This window comes from Littorina saxatilis, linkage group LG15, assembly GCF_037325665.1.
Source record: "Littorina saxatilis isolate snail1 linkage group LG15, US_GU_Lsax_2.0, whole genome shotgun sequence".
NCBI classification, from domain to species: domain Eukaryota; kingdom Metazoa; phylum Mollusca; class Gastropoda; order Littorinimorpha; family Littorinidae; genus Littorina; species Littorina saxatilis.
In genome coordinates this window covers 49,656,430-49,680,173 of record NC_090259.1, presented here as the reverse complement: position 1 = coordinate 49,680,173, position 23,744 = coordinate 49,656,430, and the positions used below count along the sequence as shown (strand labels likewise).

Sequence of the window (23,744 nt, the reverse complement as noted above, 5' to 3'; positions counted from 1 at the left end):
GTGTGACTGTGGTGTGTGTGACTGTGATGTGTGTGACTGTGATGTGTGTGACTGTGATGTGTGTGACTGTGATGTGTGTGACTGTGAGGTGTGTGACTGTGGTGTGTGTGACTGTGATGTGTGTGACTGTGAGGTGTGTGACTGTGGTGTGTGTGACTGTGAGGTGTGTGACTGTGAGGTGTGTGACTGTGGTGTGTGTGACTGTGATGTGTGTGACTGTGATGTGTGTGACTGTGAGGTGTGTGACTGTGATGTGTGTGACTGTGGTGTGTGTGACTGTGAGGTGTGTGACTGTGATGTGTGTGACTGTGGTGTGTGTGACTGTGGTGTGTGTGACTGTGAGGTGTGTGACTGTGATGTGTGTGACTGTGATGTGTGTGACTGTGAGGTGTGTGACTGTGATGTGTGTGACTGTGATGTGTGTGACTGTGGTGTGTGTGACTGTGATGTGTGTGACTGTGATGTGTGTGACTGTGATGTGTGTGACTGTGATGTGTGTGACTGTGAGGTGTGTGACTGTGGTGTGTGTGACTGTGATGTGTGTGACTGTGATGTGTGTGACTGTGATGTGTGTGACTGTGATGTGTGTGACTGTGATGTGTGTGACTGTGATGTGTGTGACTGTGATGTGTGTGACTGTGAGGTGTGTGACTGTGATGTGTGTGACTGTGATGTGTGTGACTGTGATGTGTGTGACTGTGAGGTGTGTGACTGTGATGTGTGTGACTGTGAGGTGTGTGACTGTGATGTGTGTGACTGTGATGTGTGTGACTGTGATGTGTGTGACTGTGATGTGTGTGACTGTGATGTGTGTGACTGTGAGGTGTGTGACTGTGAGGTGTGTGACTGTGATGTGTGTGACTGTGATGTGTGTGACTGTGATGTGTGTGACTGTGAGGTGTGTGACTGTGATGTGTGTGACTGTGGTGTGTGTGACTGTGGTGTGTGTGACTGTGATGTGTGTGACTGTGATGTGTGTGACTGTGATGTGTGTGACTGTGGTGTGTGTGACTGATGTGTGTGACTGTGGTGTGTGTGACTGTTGTGTGTGTGACTGTGCGGTATGTGACTGTGGTGTGTGTGACTGTGGTGTGTGTGACTGTGATGTGTGTGACTGTGATGTGTGTGACTGTGATGTGTGTGACTGTGATGTGTGTGACTGTGATGTGTGTGACTGTGGTGTGTGTGACTGTGAGGTGTGTGACTGGTGTGTGTGACTGTGAGGTGTGTGACTGTGATGTGTGTGACTGTGGTGTGTGTGACTGTGGTGTGTGTGACTGTGATGTGTGTGACTGTGATGTGTGTGACTGTGATGTGTGTGACTGTGATGTGTGTGACTGTGATGTGTGTGACTGTGATGTGTGTGACTGTGATGTGTGTGACTGTGATGTGTGTGACTGTGATGTGTGTGACTGTGATGTGTGTGACTGTGATGTGTGTGACTGTGGTGTGTGTGACTGTGATGTGTGTGACTGTGATGTGTGTGACTGTGATGTGTGTGACTGTGAGGTGTGTGACTGTGAGGTGTGTGACTGTGATGTGTGTGACTGTGATGTGTGTGACTGTGGTGTGTGTGACTGTGGTGTGTGTGACTGTGAGGTGTGTGACTGTGATGTGTGTGACTGTGATATGTGTGTGACTGTGGTGTGTGTGACTGTGATGTGTGTGACTGTGGTGTGTGTGACTGTGATGTGTGTGACTGTGATGTGTGTGACTGTGATGTGTGTGACTGTGATGTGTGTGACTGTGGTGTGTGTGACTGTGGTGTGTGTGACTGTGATGTGTGTGACTGTGCGGTGTGTGACTGTGAGGTGTGTGACTGTGGTGTGTGTGACTGTGAGGTGTGTGTGACTGTGATGTGTGTGACTGTGGTGTGTGTGACTGTGATGTGTGTGACTGTGATGTGTGTGACTGTGGTGTGTGTGACTGTGAGGTGTGTGACTGTGAGGTGTGTGACTGTGAGGTGTGTGACTGTGAGGTGTGTGACTGTGATGTGTGTGACTGTGATGTGTGTGACTGTGGTGTGTGTGACTGTGGTGTGTGTGACTGTGGTGTGTGTGACTGTGAGGTGTGTGACTGTGATGTGTGTGACTGTGATGTGTGTGACTGTGGTGTGTGTGACTGTGAGGTGTGTGACTGTGATGTGTGTGACTGTGATGTGTGTGACTGTGATGTGTGTGACTGTGATGTGTGTGACTGTGATGTGTGTGACTGTGGTGTGTGTGACTGTGATGTGTGTGACTGTGGTGTGTGTGACTGTGATGTGTGTGACTGTGAGGTGTGTGACTGTGATATGTGTGTGACTGTGGTGTGTGTGACTGTGATGTGTGTGACTGTGATATGTGTGTGACTGTGGTGTGTGTGACTGATGTGTGTGACTGTGAGGTGTGTGACTGTGGTGTGTGTGACTGTGATGTGTGTGACTGTGAGGTGTGTGACTGTGATGTGTGTGACTGTGATGTGTGTGACTGTGGTGTGTGTGACTGTGATGTGTGTGTGTGACTGTGATGTGTGTGACTGTGAGGTGTGTGACTGTGATGTGTGTGACTGTGAGGTGTGTGACTGTGGTGTGTGTGACTGTGATGTGTGTGACTGTGAGGTGTGTGACTGTGGTGTGTGTGACTGTGATGTGTGTGACTGTGATGTGTGTGACTGTGATGTGTGTGACTTGTGTTTCAGCATGGTGGCAATACCGCTTTACGTGAAGCACAACATCAGCTTCAGAGAGGGAAGCTCCGGTCGCTTTGACGTCACTGTGTGTCCCAAGCAAACCATGGGGAAGTCGGTGTGTTGACCAACCACTGTGTGTGTGTGTGTGTGTGTGTGTGTGTGTGTGTGTGTGTGTGTGTGTGTGTGTGTGTGTGTGTGTGTGTGTGTGTGTGTTGACAAACTGGCCACATTCTTAAACATAGACAAATCTTGTGTGTGTGTGTGTAAGTGTATCTGTGTGTGTGTGTGAGTGTATCTGTGTGTGTATGTATCAGTCAATCTGACTGAGTGTGTTCATACCTGTCAAGCTCTTGTGGACTCTCACCATAAGATTTTGCTCACAAAACCATAAGTTTGCACCAAAAAGCATAAGACAACGTGCAAAATTGCAGAAGTCGTTAGATCACCACAAGAACTAAATACATGCACGCACGCACGCACGCACGCACGCACACACACACACACACACACACACACACACACACACACACACACACACACACACACACACACACACACACACAAGAAATCAGCCAACACTCTTTTTTCAACACTGAACTGCACTGTTTTGTGTCATTTTGAACTTCACTGTTTCGTGTCATTTTGAAATGCAAAGCTATGATGTTTAAATGTAAATTGTACCGAGAATCGCCCAAATTGTACAAAGACACGTACACTTCCAACCAGACACACATTTAGTGATTGACACCCCTCACACAAATGTTACCAGAATGCACACAAACACCACATAATAGTAAAGGCACAAGACAAGTGTGTTTTAACAACATTCATTCATTGAGCACAGTGATTCAATCATGAATGGAAACCCCCACCACAATGTGCAAAAGAGAACATTTTAGCCAAACAGAATATGTAAAACACACAAGTTACAAGCCAGAAACTCATGTGTCTCAGCAATCAAGGACAAATACCAGATCAACACAAATATGACATGTAAATGCTTTAGTTTGAGGTCGCGCATGTTCTAAAAACAAGTCGTATATGATCGGTTGTGAGAAACATCCTATCCAACTGCCTCTTCGAAAATGCATCATAACGCCCTTATTTTTATTTATATGGCATCACATTTGGTACAATGTGAGAAAATACTGTGTAGATACTAGAACCACAAAAATATTACATGTAAATGCTTTAGTTTGAGGTCACGCGTGTTCTAAAATCAAGTCCGACATGATCGGATGTGACAGGAATCCGGCTACTTTCTCTTTCGATCGCTAGCTCTTTGAAAATGCATCACAACTCCCTTAGTTTCATTTGTATGACTTAAAACTGCGCACAACGTGAGAAAATACCTTGAAGATACCGAGAACAACAACAATAGTACATGTAACTGCTTTAATTTGAGGTCGCGTGTGGTCAAGCATGGTCGCACAGTACTCGGTCAGATCGCGCTGAAGGTGTGCACATGCGCGTTGCCTTGTACTTCCGCCGGATCAGTTACCGCCAGATTTTTTAGCTGTTACTTTGTTCTCGGAAGAACCTTTGCGATCTTTTTTTTATTTGACCAAATTGTTTTGTAAAAACCGTAAGATCTTCGGCATACGCCGTAAGACTTGAAAAATATCAAAATTCCGTAAGAATTACGCGAAAAACGTAAGACTTGACAGGTACATGTGTCAGTAAGTCTGACTGTGTGTATGTGACAGTCTATGTGTACTAAAACAGTGCATTATACAGGTGTGCATGCCTGTTAACAGTGTGTGTACCTGTGTGTTTACCTGTATGTGATTTTGCCAGGTGGAGAATGTGGTGGTGGAGGTGCCCTTCCCCAAGGCTGTCCTCAATGTGACCTTGACCCCCAGCCAAGGAAAATACTCATTTGACCCCGTGTCCAAGATGATGACCTGGGAAGTGGGCAAGATTGACACGTCCAAACTGCCGAACATCAAGGGCAGCGTGAGTTTTGTGTGTGTGTGTGTGTGTGTGCGCGTGCGTGCGTGCGTGCGTGTGTCTGTGTGTGTGTGTGTGTGTGTGGTGTGTGTGTGTGTGTGCGTGTGTGTGTGTGTGTGTGTGTGTCTGTGTGTGTGTGTGTGTGTGTGTGCGTGTGTGTGTGTGTGCATGCGTGTGTGCGCATGTGTGTGTGTGTGTGTCTGTGTGTGTGTGTGTGTGTGTGTGTCTGTGTGCGTGCGTGCGTGTGCATGTGTGTCTGTGTGTGTGTCTGTGTGTGTGTGTGTGTGTGTATCTGTGTGTGTCTGGAGGAGGTGGGGTGGGGGGACATGGAGAAGATTGATGCATCATTGTAAACTTTGATGTGTATATTTTCGAAAAGGAATATCATATCAACACTGCATGATATGCACATGGGAGTTAGTTATTAGCTCGGCTTGCTGGGTTTTACATTTAGTCAAGTTTTGACTAAATGTTTTAACATAGATGGGGAATCAAAACAAGGTCATGGTGTGTGTGTGTGTGTGTGTGTGTGTGTGTGTGTGTGTGTGTGTGTGTGTGTGTGTGTGTAGAGCGATTCAGAGAAAAATACTGGACCGATCTTCATGAAAGTTCACATGAGAGTTCCTGGGTATGATATCCGCAGACTATTTTTGTGATTTTTTAGATAAATATGTTTGATCACGTGATATGCGGCTTTTTGTAAAAGTTGAGGCCTAACCCTAACGCCCTAATTTTTGAACCAAATTGATTGACATTTTGGTCAAGCAATGTTCGACAAAGTCTGCACTATGGGATTGCATTTCAGCTTGGAAGCTTAAAAATTAGTTAATTATTTTGCTCATTAAAGTTGTCATCAAAATCTAATTTTATGTTACAGATTAAAAAATGATCGCATTGTATTGTTGATCTTCTGCTGAATTAAAAAATATATAGATATGTCATGTTTACTTTAAAAATGTGGTCAGAATGGAAGGAAATAGTGTCAGTAAGTAGTACGGTCGCATGTGCTTCGCGGAGACGAGCGTGACCCGCCCCAGTCTTCGGGTTAGCCGAGACTATAAGAAGGCAGTCTTGGCGATGGCTGTTTTTGTTTTGTTATTGATCTTAAAGGCACAGTAAGCCTCCCGTAAACCATCACAGAGCTCCCCGAGCGTCTACATACAGTACAAGCATACTTCCATTTGAACACTCACTGAACGGGAACATCCTGGCTGCTTTCTGTCGAGCGTGAGAAATTTTCAAAGAATTTATTTTCGTGGACTTGGTCCTCTACAACAATGGCGCCTCGTTTTGGTGCTGGACGGCTGTTATTATACCGGAAATCACGCCCGGACAGTAAGCCTCCCGTAAACCATCACAGATACTGTCAGGCTTTTACACACAGTACAAACACCCTTCCATTTGAACGCTCACCAAACGGGAACACCCTAGGTGCCCTACGTAAAGAGCGAGCAATTTTTAAAGAATTCATTTTGCAGATTGTCTCGAACACTTTTTGGACCCATCCTGAACTCAGGTCAAACATGAGTTACTTCTCTTCGGGTCTCATTCTATCCATGTAAACTGGCGATAGCCGTGAATCGATGATTATCAAAATGTTTTTGGACCGTGGTGCGTTTTTGCGCTGGACCTAACTTTTAAAATCTAAATAATAAATTGACAGCTTGTTACACAAACATTCTTTAATCATAAAAGAATTCTTTTTTCATCAAGACAAGATCAGTACAATTTGAAGTTGTGAAAGTTTGAAAAAAGAAAAGCCCGGAAGCAGGGTCACGCAAGGGTCGTAGCAGACGACGGTTTATGGATATTGCCGTTCCTCTCAACAGTCAAAAGCCATCGCTAGAGTTCTTGTGAACCACAGCCGTTTGTTTCGTGCATAAAAACGTGCTATTGTAAATAAGCTCACATCGAGTCGCATTCAAATGACTAACTGACGACTACATTGTGAAAAAGGGAAACTGGATCACACGGGTTCACGATGGCTCAGGGGTAAAATAAACCACGCAAAAATAAATTCTTTGAAAATTGTTCGCTCTTTTCGGAGGGCACCTAGGATGTTCTCAATCGGTGAGTGTTTAAATGAAAGGGTGTTTGTACTGTGTGTAAAAGCCTGACCGTATCTGTGATGGTTTACGGGAGGCTTACTGCGCCTTTAATAGTTTGATAACGACTGACTAAATGTTTTTATATCGCTTCACGCGACTTGTTTTTGTTAACTGTTATTGTTTTGACTTAAAGCCCCAGTCCGTCTCAAATTGTTTACAGAACGATTTTAATCTTTTGATGAAAAAAGAAATCTGTTATGATTTAAGAAAGTTTGTGTAACAAGGTGTCAATTTATTATTTAGATTTTAAAAGTTAGGTCTAGCTCCAAAATGCGCCGCCTGATTGTCTGATCATACGGCTGGCCACGCAAAAAGAAATTCTTTGAAAATTGCTTGCTCTTTACGGAGGGCACCTAGGATGATCTCAAGCAGTGAGTGTTTAAACGAAAGGGTGTTTGTACTGTGTGTAAAAGCCTGACAGTGTATGTGCTGGTTTACGGGAGGCTGACTGTGCCTTTAATATAGTGGAACGCAACTGTTCCACAAAGTTTGAGATTCCTGACAAATTTATTTCTATAAATAACATCTATTTAAAAAAATGTGTTTGGTTGGTTTACAACATGATTTGATTGTGTTGATGTTTGACAGATTAGCCTACAGACTGGGGCAGGAATACCGGAGTCCAACCCTGCAATAACGGTGAGTGATGAAATCTCATCTTCCAGTGTTTCTTGTCATGTACAATGACCTCCCTTGTTTGAACCCTGCAATAACGGTGAGTGATGAAATCTCATCTTCCAGTGTTTCTTGTCATGTACAATGACCTCCCTTGTTTGAACCCTGCAAAAACGGTGAGTGATGAAATCTCATCTTCCAGTGTTTCTTGTCATGTACAATGACCTCCCTTGTTTGAACCCTGCAATAACGGTGAGTGATGAAATCTCATCTTCCAGTGTTTCTTGTCATGTACAATGACCTCCCTTGTTTGAACCCTGCAAAAACGGTGAGTGATGAAATCTCATCTTCCAGTGTTTCTTGTCATGTACAATGACCTCCCTTGTTTGAACCCTGCAAAAACGGTGAGTGATGAAATCTCATCTTCCAGTGTTTCTTGTCATGTACAATGACCTCCCTTGTTTGAACCCTGCAAAAACGGTGAGTGATGAAATCTCATCTTCCAGTGTTTGTTGTCATGTACAATGACCTCCCTTGTTTTAACCCTGCAAAAACGGTGAGTGATGAAATCTCATCTTCCAGTGTTTCTTGTCATGTACAATGACCTCCCTTGTTTGAACCCTGCAAAAACGGTGAGTGATGAAATCTCATCTTGCAGTGTTTCTTGTCATGTACAATGACCTCCCTTGTTTGAACCCTGCAAAAACGGTGAGTGATGAAATCTCATCTTCCAGTGTTTCTTGTCATGTACAATGACCTCCCTTGTTTGAACCCTGCAAAAACGGTGAGTGATGAAATCTCATCTTCCAGTGTTTCTTGTCATGTACAATGACCTCCCTTGTTTGAACCCTGCAAAAACGGTGAGTGATGAAATCTCATCTTCCAGTGTTTCTTGTCATGTACAATGACCTCCCTTGTTTGAACCCTGCAATAACTATGAGTGACTTGTGTTGAACACTGTGTGTGTTGTGTGTGTGTTATGTATGTGACACTGTGTGTGTGTTGTCTGTGACACTGTGTGTGTTGTGTGTGACACTGTGCATGTTGTGTGTGACACTGTGTGTGTTGTGTGTGACACTGTGTGTGTGTTGTCTGTGACACTGTGTGTGTGTTGTCTGTGACACTGTGTGTGTTGTGTGACACTGTGCATGTTGTGTGTGACACTGTGTGTGTTGTCTGTGACACTGTGTGTGTTGTGTGTGTTGTGTGTGACACTGTGTGTGTTGTCTTTGTCACTGTGTGTGTGTTGTGTGACACTGTGCATGTTGTGTGTGACACTGTGTGTGTTGTCTGTGACACTGTGTGTGTTGTGTGTGACACTGTGTGTGTTGTGTGTGACACTGTGTGTGTGTTGTGTGTGACACTCTGTGTGTTGTCTGTGACACTGTGTGTGTTGTCTTTGACACTGTGTGTGTTGTGTGTGACACTGTGTGTGTTGTGTGTGACACTGTGTGTGTTGTGTGTGACACTGTGTGTGTGTTGTCTTTGACACTGTGTGTGTTTTGTGTGACACTGTGTGTGTTGTGTGTGACACTGTGTGTGTGTTGTCTGTGACACTGTGTGTGTTGTGTGTGACACTGTGTGTGTTGTGTGTGACACTGTGTGTGTGTTGTCTGTGACACTGTGTGTGTTGTGTGTGACACTGTGTGTGTTGTGTGTGACACTGTGTGTGTGTTGTCTGTGACACTGTGTGTGTTGTGTGTGACACTGTGTGTGTTGTCTGTGACACTGTGTGTGTGTTGTCTGTGACACTGTGTGTGTTGTGTGTGACACTGTGTGTGTGTTGTCTGTGACACTGTGTGTGTTTTGTGTGACACTGTGTGTGTTGTCTGTGACACTGTGTGTGTTGTCTGTGACACTGTGTGTGTTGTGTGTGACACTGTGTGTGTGTTGTGTGTGACACTGTGTGTGTTGTGTGTGACACTGTGCATGTTGTCTGTGACACTGTGTGTGTGTTGTGTGTGACACTGTGCATGTTGTCTGTGACACTGTGTGTGTGTTGTGTGTGACACTGTGCATGTTGTCTGTGACACTGTGTGTGTTGTGTGTGACACTGTGTGTGTGTTGTCTGTGACACTGTGTGTGTGTTGTGTGTGACACTGTGTGTGTTGTGTGTGACACTGTGTGTGTTGTCTGTGACACTGTGTGTGTTGTCTGTGACACTGTGTGTGTTGTCTGTGACACTGTGTGTGTTGTGTGTGACACTGTGTGTGTTGTCTGTGACACTGTGTGTGTTGTCTGTGACACTGTGTGTGTTGTCTTTGACACTGTGTGTGTTGTGTGTGACACTGTGTGTGTTGTGTGTGACACTGTGTGTGTTTTGTGTGACACTGTGTGTGTTGTCTGTGACACTGTGTGTGTTGTGTGTGACACTGTGTGTGTGTTGTCTGTGACACTGTGTGTGTGTTGTGTGTGACACTGTGTGTGTTGTCTGTGACACTGTGTGTGTGTTGTGTGTGACACTGTGTGTGTTGTCTTTGACACTGTGTGTGTTTTGTGTGACACTGTGTGTGTTGTCTGTGACACTGTGTGTGTTGTGTGTGACACTGTGTGTGTGTTGTCTGTGACACTGTGTGTGTGTTGTCTGTGACACTGTGTGTGTTGTCTTTGACACTGTGTGTGTTGTGTGTGACACTGTGTGTGTGTTGTGTGACACTGTGTGTGTTGTGTGTGACACTGTGTGTGTGTTGTGTGACACTGTGTGTGTTGTGTGTAACACTGTGTGTGTTGTGTGTGTGTTATGTATGTGACACTATGTGTGTGTTGTCTGTGACACTGTGTGTGTTTTGTGTGACACTGTGCATGTTGTGTGTGACACTGTGTGTGTGTTGTGTGTGACACTGTGTGTGTTGTGTGTGACACTGTGTGTGTTGTGTGTGACACTTTGTGTGTGTGTTGTGTGTGACACTGTGCATGTTGTGTGTGACACTGTGTGTGTTTTGTGTGACACTGTGCATGTTGTGTGTGACACTGTGTGTGTGTTGTCTGTGACACTGTGTGTGTTGTGTGACACTGTGCATGTTGTGTGTGACACTTTGTGTGTGTGTTGTCTGTGACACTGTGTGTGTGTTGTGTGTGACACTGTGTGTGTTGTGTGTGACACTGTGTGTGTGTTGTGTGTGACACTCTGTGTGTTGTCTGTGACACTGTGCATGTTGTGTGTGACACTGTGTGTGTGTTGTCTTTGACACTGTGTGTGTTGTGTGTGTTGTGTGTGACACTTTGTGTGTTGTGTGTGACACTGTGCATGTTGTGTGTGACACTGTGTGTGTTGTGTGTGACACTGTGTGTGTGTTGTCTGTGACACTGTGTGTGTTGTCTGTGACACTGTGTGTGTGTTGTCTGTGACACTGTGTGTGTTGTCTGTGACACTGTGTGTGTTGTCTTTGACACTGTGTGTGTGTTGTGTGACACTGTGTGTGTTGTGTGTGACACTGTGCATGTTGTGTGTGACACTGTGTGTGTGTTGTGTGTGACACTGTGTGTGTTGTGTGTGACACTGTGCATGTTGTCTGTGACACTGTGTGTGTGTTGTCTGTGACACTGTGTGTGTTGTCTTTGACACTGTGTGTGTTGTGTGTGACACTGTGTGTGTTGTGTGTGACACTGTGTGTGTGTTGTCTGTGACACTGTGTGTGTTGTCTGTGACACTGTGTGTGTTGTGTGTGACACTGTGTGTGTGTTGTCTGTGACACTCTGTGTGTTGTGTGTGACACTGTGCATGTTGTGTGTGACACTGTGTGTGTGTTGTCTGTGACACTCTGTGTGTTGTGTGTGACACTTTGTGTGTTGTCTGTGACACTCTGTGTGTTGTCTTTGACACTGTGTGTGTTGTGTGTGACACTGTGTGTGTTGTGTGTGACACTGTGTGTGTTGTCTGTGACACTGTGTGTGTTGTGTGTGACACTGTGTGTGTGTTGTCTGTGACACTCTGTGTGTTGTGTGTGACACTGTGTGTGTTGTGTGTGACACTGTGTGTGTGTTGTCTTTGACACTGTGCATGTTGTGTGTGACACTGTGCATGTTGTCTTTGACACTGTGTGTGTTGTGTGTGACACTGTGTGTGTGTTGTGTGTGACACTCTGTGTGTTGTCTGTTACACTGTGCATGTTGTGTGTGACACTGTGTGTGTTGTCTTTGACACTGTGTGTGTTGTCTGTGACACTGTGTGTGTGTTGTCTGTGACACTGTGTGTGTTGTGTGTGACACTTTGTGTGTTGTCTGTGACACTTTGTGTGTTGTGTGTGACACTGTGTGTGTTGTGTGTGACACTTTGTGTGTGTTGTCTGTGACACTCTGTGTGTTGTGTGTGACACTGTGTGTGTGTTGTGTGTGACACTGTGTGTGTTGTGTGTGACACTGTGTGTGTGTGTTGTCTGTGACACTGTGTGTGTTGTCTGTGACACTGTGCATGTTGTGTGTGACACTGTGCATGTTGTGTGTGACACTGTGTGTGTTGTGTGTGACACTGTGTGTGTGTTGTGTGTGACACTGTGCATGTTGTGTGTGACACTGTGTGTGTTGTGTGTGACACTGTGCATGTTGTGTGTGACACTGTGTGTGTGTTGTCTGTGACACTGTGCATGTTGTGTGTGACACTGTGTGTGTTGTGTGTGACACTGTGTGTGTTGTGTGTGACACTGTGTGTGTTGTGTGTGACACTGTGCATGTTGTGTGTGACACTGTGTGTGTTGTCTGTGACACTGTGTGTGTTGTGTGTGACACTGTGCATGTTGTGTGTGACACTGTGTGTGTTGTGTGTGACACTGTGTGTGTGTTGTGTGTGACACTGTGTGTGTTGTGTGTGACACTGTGTGTGTGTTGTGTGTGACACTGTGTGTGTTGTGTGTGACACTGTGCATGTTGTGTGTGACACTGTGTGTGTTGTCTGTGACACTGTGTGTGTTGTGTGTGTTGTGTGTGACACTGTGTGTGTGTTGTGTGTGACACTGTGTGTGTTGTCTTTGACACTGTGTGTGACACTGTGTGTGTTGTGTGTGACACTGTGTGTGTGTTGTGTGTGACACTTTGTGTGTTGTGTGTGACACTGTGTGTGTGTTGTGTGTGACACTGTGTGTGTTGTGTGTGACACTGTGTGTGTTGTGTGTGACACTGTGTGTGTGTTGTGTGTGACACTGTGTGTGTTGTGTGTGACACTGTGTGTGTGTTGTCTTTGACACTGTGTGTGTGTTGTGTGTGACACTGTGTGTGTTGTCTGTGACACTGTGTGTGTGTTGTGTGTGACACTGTGTGTGTTGTCTTTGACACTGTGTGTGTGTTGTGTGTGACACTGTGTGTGTTGTCTGTGACACTGTGTGTGTGTTGTGTGTGACACTGTGTGTGTTGTCTTTGACACTGTGTGTGTGTTGTGTGTGACACTGTGTGTGTTGTCTGTGACACTGTGTGTGTGTTGTCTTTGACACTGTGTGTGTTGTCTTTGACACTGTGTGTGTGTTGTGTGTGACACTGTGTGTGTGTCTGTGACACTGTGTGTGTTGTGTGTGACACTGTGCATGTTGTGTGTGACACTGTGTGTGTGTTGTCTGTGACACTGTGTGTGTTGTCTGTGACACTGTGTGTGTTGTGTGTGACACTGTGCATGTTGTGTGTGACACTGTGTGTGTTGTGTGTGACACTGTGTGTGTTGTGTGTGTGTTGTGTGTGACACTGTGTGTGTGTTGTGTGTGACACTGTGCATGTTGTCTGTGACACTGTGTGTGTTGTCTGTGACACTGTGTGTGTTGTCTGTGACACTGTGTGTGTTTTGTGTGACACTGTGCATGTTGTGTGTGACACTGTGTGTGTGTTGTCTGTGACACTGTGTGTGTTTTGTGTGACACTGTGCATGTTGTGTGTGACACTGTGTGTGTGTTGTCTGTGACACTGTGTGTGTTGTGTGTGACACTGTGCATGTTGTCTGTGACACTGTGTGTGTTGTGTGTGACACTGTGTGTGTGTTGTCTGTGACACTGTGTGTGTTGTATGTGACACTGTGTGTGTGTTGTCTGTGACACTGTGCATGTTGTGTGTGACACTGTGTGTGTTGTGTGTGACACTGTGTGTGTGTTGTCTGTGACACTCTGTGTGTTGTGTGTGACACTGTGTGTGTGTTGTGTGTGACACTGTGTGTGTGTTGTGTGTGACACTGTGTGTGTTGTGTGTGACACTGTGTGTGTGTTGTGTGACACTGTGCATGTTGTGTGTGACACTGTGTGTGTTGTGTGTGACACTGTGTGTGTGTTGTCTGTGACACTGTGTGTGTGTTGTCTGTGACACTGTGTGTGTTGTGTGTGACACTGTGTGTGTTGTCTGTGACACTGTGTGTGTGTTGTCTGTGACACTGTGTGTGTTGTGTGTGACACTGTGTGTGTGTTGTGTGTGACACTGTGTGTGTGTTGTGTGTGACACTTTGTGTGTTGTGTGTGACACTGTGTGTGTTGTGTGTGTGTTGTCTGTGACACTGTGTGTGTTGTCTGTGACACTGTGTGTGTTGTCTGTGACACTGTGTGTGTTGTGTGTGACACTGTGTGTGTTGTCTGTGACACTGTGTGTGTTGTGTGTGACACTGTGTGTGTGTTGTCTGTGACACTGTGTGTGTTGTCTGTGACACTGTGTGTGTTGTATGTGACACTGTGTGTGTGTTGTGTGTGACACTTTGTGTGTTGTCTGTGACACTCTGTGTGTGTTGTCTGTGACACTGTGTGTGTTGTGTGTGACACTGTGTGTGTGTTGTGTGTGACACTGTGTGTGTTGTGTGTGACACTGTGTGTGTTGTGTGTGACACTGTGTGTGTGTTGTCTGTGACACTCTGTGTGTTGTCTTTGACACTGTGTGTGTTGTGTGTGACACTTTGTGTGTTGTGTGTGACACTGTGTGTGTTGTCTGTGACACTCTGTGTGTGTTGTCTGTGACACTGTGTGTGTTGTGTGTGACACTGTGTGTGTGTTGTGTGTGACACTGTGTGTGTTGTGTGTGACACTGTGTGTGTTGTGTGTGACACTGTGTGTGTTGTGTGTGACACTGTGTGTGTTGTGTGTGACACTGTGTGTGTGTTGTGTGTGACACTGTGTGTTGTGTGTGACACTGTGTGTGTGTTGTGTGTGACACTGTGCATGTTGTCTGTGACACTGTGTGTGTTGTGTGTGACACTGTGTGTGTGTTGTGTGTGACACTTTGTGTGTGTTGTGTGTGACACTTTGTGTGTTGTGTGTGACACTGTGTGTGTTGTGTGTGACACTTTGTGTGTTGTCTGTGACACTTTGTGTGTTGTGTGTGACACTGTGTGTGTTGTGTGTGACACTTTGTGTGTTGTCTGTGACACTGTGTGTGTGTTGTGTGTGACACTGTGTGTGTTGTGTGTGACACTTTGTGTGTGTTGTGTGTGACACTGTGCATGTTGTCTGTGACACTGTGTGTGTGTTGTGTGTGACACTGTGTGTGTTGTGTGTGACACTTTGTGTGTTGTCTGTGACACTCTGTGTGTTGTCTTTGACACTGTGTGTGTTGTGTGTGACACTGTGTGTGTTGTGTGTGACACTGTGTGTGTTGTGTGTGACACTGTGTGTGTTGTGTGTGACACTGTGCATGTTGTGTGTGACACTGTGTGTGTTGTCTGTGACACTGTGTGTGTTGTGTGTGACACTTTGTGTGTTGTCTGTGACACTCTGTGTGTTGTCTTTGACACTGTGTGTGTTGTGTGTGTTGTGTGTGACACTTTGTGTGTTGTGTGTGACACTTTGTGTGTTGTGTGTGACACTGTGTGTGTGTGTTGTCTGTGACACTGTATGATGTTTCTGACACTGTGTGTGATGTCTGTTACAGGTGATGTTTTCAATCAGTCAGATGGCGGTGTCAGGACTGAAGGTCAATCGTCTGGACATGTACGGAGAGGTCAGTGGTATACACATATACATACACTTGTACAACCCTCATTACAAACAGACAGATTGAATGCAGGTCTTTTGATGAGGCTGTTGTGTAAGTGTATGTATGCTGTTTTTGATTGTAAAAGAGTGCTAGGAATGGAAAGGCAATTTACTACCCTGTCATTGTACAGTAGGTAGTGTCACAGGGGTATGATCCTACAAGTTGCTATTATTGTACATTAGCTCTGTTGAACACACACTAGGTAGTGTCACAGGGGTATGATCCTACAAGTTGCTATTATTGTACATTAGCTCTGTTGAACACACAGTAGGTAGTGTCACAGGTGTATGATCCTACAAGTTGCTATTATTCTTCATTAGCTCTGTTGAACACACAGTAGGTAGTGTCACAGGGGTATGATCCTACAAGTTGCTATTATTCTTCATTAGCTCTGTTGAACACACAGTAGGTAGTGTCACAGGGGTATGATCCTACAAGTTGCTATTATTCTACATTAGCTCTGTTGAACACACACTAGGTAGTGTCACAGGGGTATGATCCTACAAGTTGCTATTATTGTACATTAGCTCTGTTCAACACACACTAGGTAGTGTCACACTCACAGGGGTATGATCCTACAAGTTGCTATTATTCTGCATTAGCTCTGTTGAACACACAGTAGTTAGTGTCACAGGGGTATGATCCCACAAGTGTGCTATTATTCTACATTAGGTTTGTTGAACACACAGTAGGTAGTGTCACAGGTGTATGATCCTACAAGTTGCTATTATTGTACATTAGCTCTGTTGAACACACAGTAGGTAGTGTCACAGGGGTATGATTCTACAAGTTGCTATTATTGTACATTAGCTCTGTTCAACACACACTAGGTAGTGTCACACTCACAGGGGTATGATCCTACAAGTTGCTATTATTCTACATTAGGTTTGTTGAACACACAGTAGTTAGTGTCACACTCACAGGGGTATGATCCTACAAGTTGCTAGTATTCTTCATTAGCTCTGTTGAACACACAGTAGGTAGTGTCACAGGGGTATGATTCTACAAGTTGCTATTATTCTTCATAAGCTCTGTTCAACACACAGTTGGTAGTGTCACACTCACAGTGGTATGATACTACAAGTTGCTATTATTCTTCATTAGCTCTGTTGAACACACAGTAGGTAGTGTCACAGGGGTATGATTCTACAAGTTGCTATTATTCTTCATTAGACATTAGCTCTGTTGAACACACAGTAGGTAGTGTCACAGGGGTATGATCCTACAAGTTGCTATTATTGTACATTAGCTCTGTTCAACACACAGTAGGTAGTGTCACAGGGGTATGATCCTACAAGTTGCTATTATTGTACATTAGCTCTGTTCAACACACACTAGGTAGTGTCACAGGGGTATGATTCTACAAGTTGCTATTATTCTTCATAAGCTCTGTTCAACACACAGTTGGTAGTGTCACACTCACAGTGGTATGATCCTACAAGTTGCTATTATTCTTCATTAGCTCTGTTGAACACACAGTAGGTAGTGTCACAGGGGTATGATTCTACAAGTTGCTATTATTCTTCATTAGACATTAGCTCTGTTGAACACACAGTAGGTAGTGTCACAGGGGTATGATCCTACAAGTTGCTATTATTCTTCATTAGGTCCGTTCAACACACAGTAGGTAGTGTCACAGGGGTATGATTCTACAAGTTGCTATTATTGTTCATAAGTTGTGTTCAACACACAGTAGGTAGTGTCACAGGGGTATGATCCTACAAGTTGCTATTATTGTTCATAAGCTGTGTTCAACACACAGTAGGTAGTGTCACAGGGGTATGATCCTACAAGTTGCTATTATTCTTCATTAGCTCTGTTGAACACACAGTAGGTAGTGTCACAGGGGTATGATCCTACAAGTTGCTATTATTGTTCATTAGCTCTGTTCAACACATATTTTTACGTGTGTGTGTGTGTGTGTGTGTGTGTGTGTGTGTGTGTGTTATTGATATTTGTCTTGAGTGATGTGTGATGTAACTGTGACGGAGACCCAATGTTACGGTGATATTTGTCTTGAGTGATTATACTATGACTGATGTGTGATGTAAGTGTGACGGAGACTCAATGTTACAGTGTGTTATTGATATTTGTCTTGAGTGATCATACTATGACAGATGTGTGATGTAACTGTGACGGAGACCCAATGTTACGGTGTGTTATTGATATTTGTCTTGAGTGATCATACTATGACAGATGTGTGATGTAACTGTGACGGAGACCCAATGTTACGGTGTGTTATTGATATTTGTCTTGAGTGATCATACTATGACTGATGTGTGATGTAACTGTGACGGAGACCCAATGTTACAGTGTGTTATTGATATTTGTCTTGAGTGATCATACTATGACAGATGTGTGTAACTGTGACGGAGACCCAATGTTACAGTGTGTTATTGATATTTGTCTTGAGTGATTATACTATGACTGATGTGTGAAGTAACTGTGACGGAGACCCAATGTTACAGTGTGTTATTGACTCACATGCGAAGCAAAAGTGAGTCTATGTACTCACCCGAGTCGTCCGTCCGTCCGTCCGTCCGTCCGTCCGTCCGGACGTCCGTCCGTCCGGCCGTCCGGAAAACTTTAACGTTGGATATTTCTTGGACACTATTCAGTCTATCAGTACCAAATTTGGCAAGATGGTGTATGATGACAAGGCCCCAAAAAACATACATAGCATCTTGACCTTGCTTCAAGGTCAAGGTCGCAGGGGCCATAAATGTTGTCTAAAAAACAACTATTTTTCACATTTTTCACATTTTCTCTGAAGTTTTTGAGATTGAATACCTCACCTATATATGATATATAGGGCAAAGTAAGCCCCATCTTTTGATACCAGTTTGGTTTACCTTGCTTCAAGGTCAAGGTCACAGGAGCTCTTCAAAGTTGGATTGTATACATATTTTGAAGTGACCTTGACCCTGAACTATGGAAGATAACTGTTTCAAACTTAAAAATTATGTGGGGCACATGTTATGCTTTCATCATGAGACACATTTTGTCACATATGATCAAGGTCAAGGTCACTTTGACCCTTATGAAATGTGACCAAAATAAGGTAGTGAACCACTAAAAGTGACCATATCTCATGGTAGAAAGAGCCAATAAGCACCATTGTACTTCCTATGTCTTGAATTAACAGCTTTGTGTTGCATGACCTTGGATGACCTTGACCTTGGGTCAAGGTCACATGCATTTTGGTAGGAAAAATGTGTAAAGCAGTTCTTAGTGTATGATGTCATGAAAGGTCAAGGTCAAGCATGTGAGTCGTATGGGCTTTGCCCTTCTTGTTGATATTTGTCTTGAGTGATCATACTATGACAGATGTGTGATGTAACTGTGACGGAGACCCAATGTTACAGTGTGTTATTGATATTTGTCTTGAGTGATCATACTATGACTGACGTGTGATGTAACTGCGACTGAGACCCGATGTTACTGTGTGTTCCAGAAGTACAAGCCATTCAAGGGAGTCAAGTACCTCACGCGGGCTGGCAAATTCCAGATACGGACCTGAGCTTGTACTGCAACCTGTGTGTGTGTGTGTGTGTGTGTGTGTGTGTGTGTGTGTGTGTGTGTGTGTGTGTGCGTGCGTGCGTGCGTGCGTGCGTGTGTGCGTGCGCTTTCTTGATGATTGCAAATGAAATGTATGTGGATTGGTTATTTAGTGATCATGTACTAATTGTGTATGAAGCATGCGTTTATATCAGTTCATTCCATCGCCCCCGAATCGTGTAAAGTGTTTGGTGTCAACATGTAGGACGCATTGTGTTGTGAAAGTGGTATTACATGCAGTCATATGTTTGACTGTACTTGTTTAATCCAGTTATATATATGTGTTTGTAAGTTGGTCTTCAGTGCAGTAGTACAGTTTATGATTAGGTTTTAGTTCAGTAGGTTTATGTTTTGTGAGAGATATTCTATCATGCTGTGTATGTTCTGGTAAAGATGTGTGTCAGTAAATGCTTAATATGATACTTGTTGTACATCAACTTCAGCTTAGGCATTACTAACCCCCAAAGTGGACACATTGTTTGTGAAATGGTCTGACTTTTGTGCAATTGAAAGAAAATTTTCCAAATTTTATGGAGCGACTCAACAGTATGAGGTTTGAAATTTTGCAGAGGGGTTACCTGATTTTTTTTTTTTTTTTTTTTTTTTTTATTCTCTTTTTGTGAAGTTTTTTTTTCTACATGTATACACTGTACATTACAGGACATCACCTAAACGAAGGGACAAAACCATACAACAGAAGAACACTTGAACAATTACAACATACATGGGGTGGGAGGATGGGTGGGGGAGGGGGGATGTTCAGGGCTTGGTGGTCGCAGTATCAAAAGGATTTAAGAAAGAAAAAAACCTAAGGGTTACATCAGAATATGCATATATATACAGGCGCCAATCCTTGTAAAATTTATGTACTGTATTATTCACAACTGCATTATACTTTTCACAAATAAATCTTTGCTTACAATTTCTACTAAATGTCTGAAAATGAGGGGTCTTTTTGTTCATTTTGGAAATATATACATGGTGTTTGGCACAGATTACTAACACATCAAAAGCTTTATCGGTGACTACATTGTTCGCAACTCCAAGAAGAACCAGTTCTTTAGACAGTTTTAAATTGTCACAATGGGTGCAGTTCACCTTTAGCCAATTTACAAATTCTATCCAAAAAGTCTGCACTTTATCACACTCCCAAAACATATGTAAAAGGGTTTCTTCATTTCTACCGCAAAAAGTACACAATGACGTATCCACAATTTTTCGCAAAAATAGAAACCGTTCTGTGGGCAAAATTCTGTACAATAATCGGTACTGGAACCATCTCAGACAAGTGTCTTTTGTTGTTTTAAAAACATATTGAAAAATAGCCTTCTTATCTAACAAACAGTCTAAAGATTCAGACCACTTTTCGATACATTTTGGGACCGTAGCATGTTCAATCAGTTTTTTGTAAATAAGTTGTGTCTTACCTTTACAAATACATTTCCACACAATGGGCTCTGTCATAATAAAATGTTTATCAAATTCTAAGCCGATTTTTCTCTGATATTTTTTAACAGCCTGGATTACACCTTGATACAATACAAAATCTCCTCGCACATTTGGATATTTAATTTTAAACGCATTATAGGATAAGTATCCATTTTGTCCCAAAATATGACCAATCTGAGCAATTCCATTGTCAATCCAGTTTTGAATGTACACTGTCTTTTTATCTCTGCGAATATTAACATTATAATGTAAACATTCTGATACAAAATCGTTAAAGGTTGTAGGTTCACATTTTCCATGTAGTTTCATATAATGTTTAAAAACATCAGTCCAAAACGGGTTTTCCATTCTCTGCATCAAAACATTTGCAAATTCCTCTTCTCTCATATTTATTGTTATAACAGATGGACATGCTTTAAACAATAATCTTGATATTAATCCAGTAAGACCAACAACTCTTTTTAACCAAACAATTTTTAGAGATGACAGAAAACTTTTCACGTCAACCATCTTTAATCCTCCATCTTCATAGGGTTGGGTGACCGTAGTTCTTTTAATTTTATCTCTTTTTCCATCCCAAAGAAATTTGAAAAAAATATTATTTAGCTCCATCATAAACTGTTCGTCTGGATCAGGTAAATTCGTAAACAAATGTGTCAATTTGGAAATAGCCAAGGTTTTTAGGACTGTTATTTTACCAAAAGGTGTCAGGTTCCTTCTGGTCCATGAATTCAGAAGTTTTTGAATTTCCTTTAACTTATTTCTATAGTTAAGAAAAACAACCTCGGATACATTTACTGAAAAAATAACACCAAGTGCTTTAAAATTATCCGGGTTCCAAGTAAAGTTCATATCAGGCAAAAATCTTCTTTTGCAAAACTTTAAAGGTCCTAACCAAACTACAATTGTTTTATCATAATTCATTCTCAAACCTGATAGTGATGCAAAATGTTGTAACACTTTTATACTTTCGCAAAATGATTGCTCTGTACCATCAAGAAACAGACTGGTATCATCGGCGAATTGTGACAATAAAATATTTTCGCCAAGAATATTCATACCACAAATCTTTTTGTTCTGGCGTACCATAAGAGACAATATTTCGGCACAAATCAAAAATAGATAAGGTGACAGCGGATCCCCTTGCCGGGTGCCTCGACCTACATTAAACCATGCTGAATACCGACCATTAACTGAAACACAGGACTTAATTTTGCAATAAAAAGTAAAAATCCATCGTTTTATGTCATTTCCAAAGTTGAATTTGCTCAAAGATTTTTCAATAAATGACCAGGCAACACTGTCGAAAGCCTTTTCAAAGTCGACCATCAAAAGTAGGCCAGGTATATTATGTTTATTTGAGTAGAACAGGGTATCATATATTAATCTGACGTTTTCACCAATATATCTTCCTTTCAAGAAGCCTTTTTGATCATCATGAATCAAATTTGGTAAAACCCGTTTAACCCGTTCTGCAATACATGTTGATGCAATCTTATAAACCGTATTTAACAGAGGAATTGGTCTCCAATTTTTTAAAAGTGTTTTCTTTTTTCCTTCCTTTGGAATACATACTATAACGCCCTGTCTCTGAGTCACCGACATTTCTCCTTTCTCAAATCCACAATTTATAGACCGTAACATAAACTTTCCTAAGTCAGAATAGAAAAACTTGAAGAATTCCGCAGTGTACCCATCTGATCCTGGGCTTTTGTCATTGTTTAATTTTTTCACAGCTTTGAGTAGCTCACATTGAGTAAGTCTACCTTCCAATTGTTTACTCTCAGCATCTGTTAATACAGGATGAGCCAGGTTTTCATCAATCTCTTGATTTACCAGTTCGGCTTCTCTTGAAGCATATAACTCCTCATAAAAGGTCTGTGGTTCTTTAACAATCAAAGCATTATCATGAATAACTTCACCATCATCTTTCGGCAAAAAACACATGGACTTCTGGGCAAACTGTATTTTCTCCAAATTACAAAAATATTTTGTATTTTTTTCCCCTTCTCCAATCCACTTACCTGATTTTAGCCCTCAAGCCAAATAATGAAATGAATTTTAATCAGCGAGCAGTTACCTTAGTTTAGTCCTCATAGATACCCATTCGTCAAAGAAGATTAAGACCGTTGGATTGAGAAAGACAAACCTATTGTCTAGCTTACGCATGCATATTCCATGCCATACAGGGCTAAGACGCTTCGCATAACAGAAACAAACGCAATGTTCGTTGGAGAACATCACGGTCTGAAATGACCAAGAAACACAGCATTCAGATGTGAAAAATCGAACGCTCAGACACTGATTCCAAGACCTTTGTTGTGTTTGTTGTGATCTATTCAACTCCCAAAACGAACTCTGTAGCTCCCGGCTCAATTGGAAATGTGTGTCTCTAGGAATAGCGCATGAAATGATAAGTGGCAAAAGGTAGGACAAAAATTATGACTCGCGCAAAAAGGCGTCACAATGAGAAGTACAGTCTGGAATTCCTATGCAAAACACAGGCGTTTTTAGTATGAGTAACTCGGTGCTGAAACGTTTATTTTAAGGAATTTGTGGTATGTGGTCACATAATTACAACCACTTACCTGAACTGTATAGCTCTAGGGGCAAAACAATTAGACTAACCCTGGTTGAAAACGACGTTAAACACCAAATAAAGAAAGAATTAGACTAAATCACTATGTAACAGTTATTACCATGTTGTTGGGTGATGGGTGTTCACCTTTTTAAACCACATTTGAAGATGATGTATCTTGAACACTTGCCACTACTGGGTTTTTATTAAAAATGTGAATGTCTTCAAATTTGTTGTCTGAACCGGGAGGGTTCACTGTGTATGTATAATGTCTGTGTGTGTGTGTGTCTGTGTGTGTCTGTGTGTATGTCTGTGTGACTGTGTGTGTGTCTCTGTGTGTCTGTGTGTATGTCTGTGTGACTGTGTGTGTGGGTGTGTGTATGTCTGTGTGACTGTCTGTGTGTCTGTGTGTATGTCTGTGTGTATGTATGTGTGCCTTTGTGTGCCTGTGTCTGTGTGTGTCTGTGTTTCTGTGTGTGTGTGTGTGTGTGTCTGTGTGTGTGTGTGGGTGTGTCTGTGTGTGTCTGTGTGTGTCTGTGTATGTCTGTGTGACTGTGTGTGTGTCTGTGTGTGTCTGTGTGTATGTCTGTGTGACTGTGTGTGTGTCTGTGTGTATGTCTGTGTGTGTCTGTGTGTATGTCTGTGTGACTGTGTGTGTGGGTGTGTGTGTTTGCACACAGAACTTGCTTATAATAACTAAAGCAAGATTCATGTATTGTTTTTCACACTGTGTATTCACAAGTGGACAGAGCAGGAGAAAGGGTTTGTGCTGTTGTAATAATGAACAGAGCGTGTAACCATACATGGACAGAGCAGGGAAAAGGGTTTGTGCTGTTGTAATAATGAACAGAGTGACTGTAACCATACATGGACAGAGCAGGAAAGAGGGT

General features: G+C 42.9%; 1 protein-coding gene across 1 annotated transcript in view; it reads left to right on the top strand.

Moving 5' to 3' along the window:
* The window catches only part of LOC138949550 (AP-3 complex subunit mu-1-like), a 47,863-nt gene extending 24,780 nt beyond the window's left edge, over nucleotides 1–23,083 (top strand). The window contains exons 9-13 of the mRNA XM_070321404.1: nucleotides 2,680–2,785; nucleotides 4,468–4,626; nucleotides 7,317–7,367; nucleotides 15,165–15,233; nucleotides 18,724–23,083. Of these exons, the coding sequence (XP_070177505.1) occupies nucleotides 2,680–2,785; nucleotides 4,468–4,626; nucleotides 7,317–7,367; nucleotides 15,165–15,233; nucleotides 18,724–18,789 (451 nt within the window). The 3' untranslated portion in view covers nucleotides 18,790–23,083. The remainder of the gene's footprint in view (nucleotides 1–2,679; nucleotides 2,786–4,467; nucleotides 4,627–7,316; nucleotides 7,368–15,164; nucleotides 15,234–18,723) is intronic.
* Nucleotides 23,084–23,744: the final 661 nt, after the last annotated feature.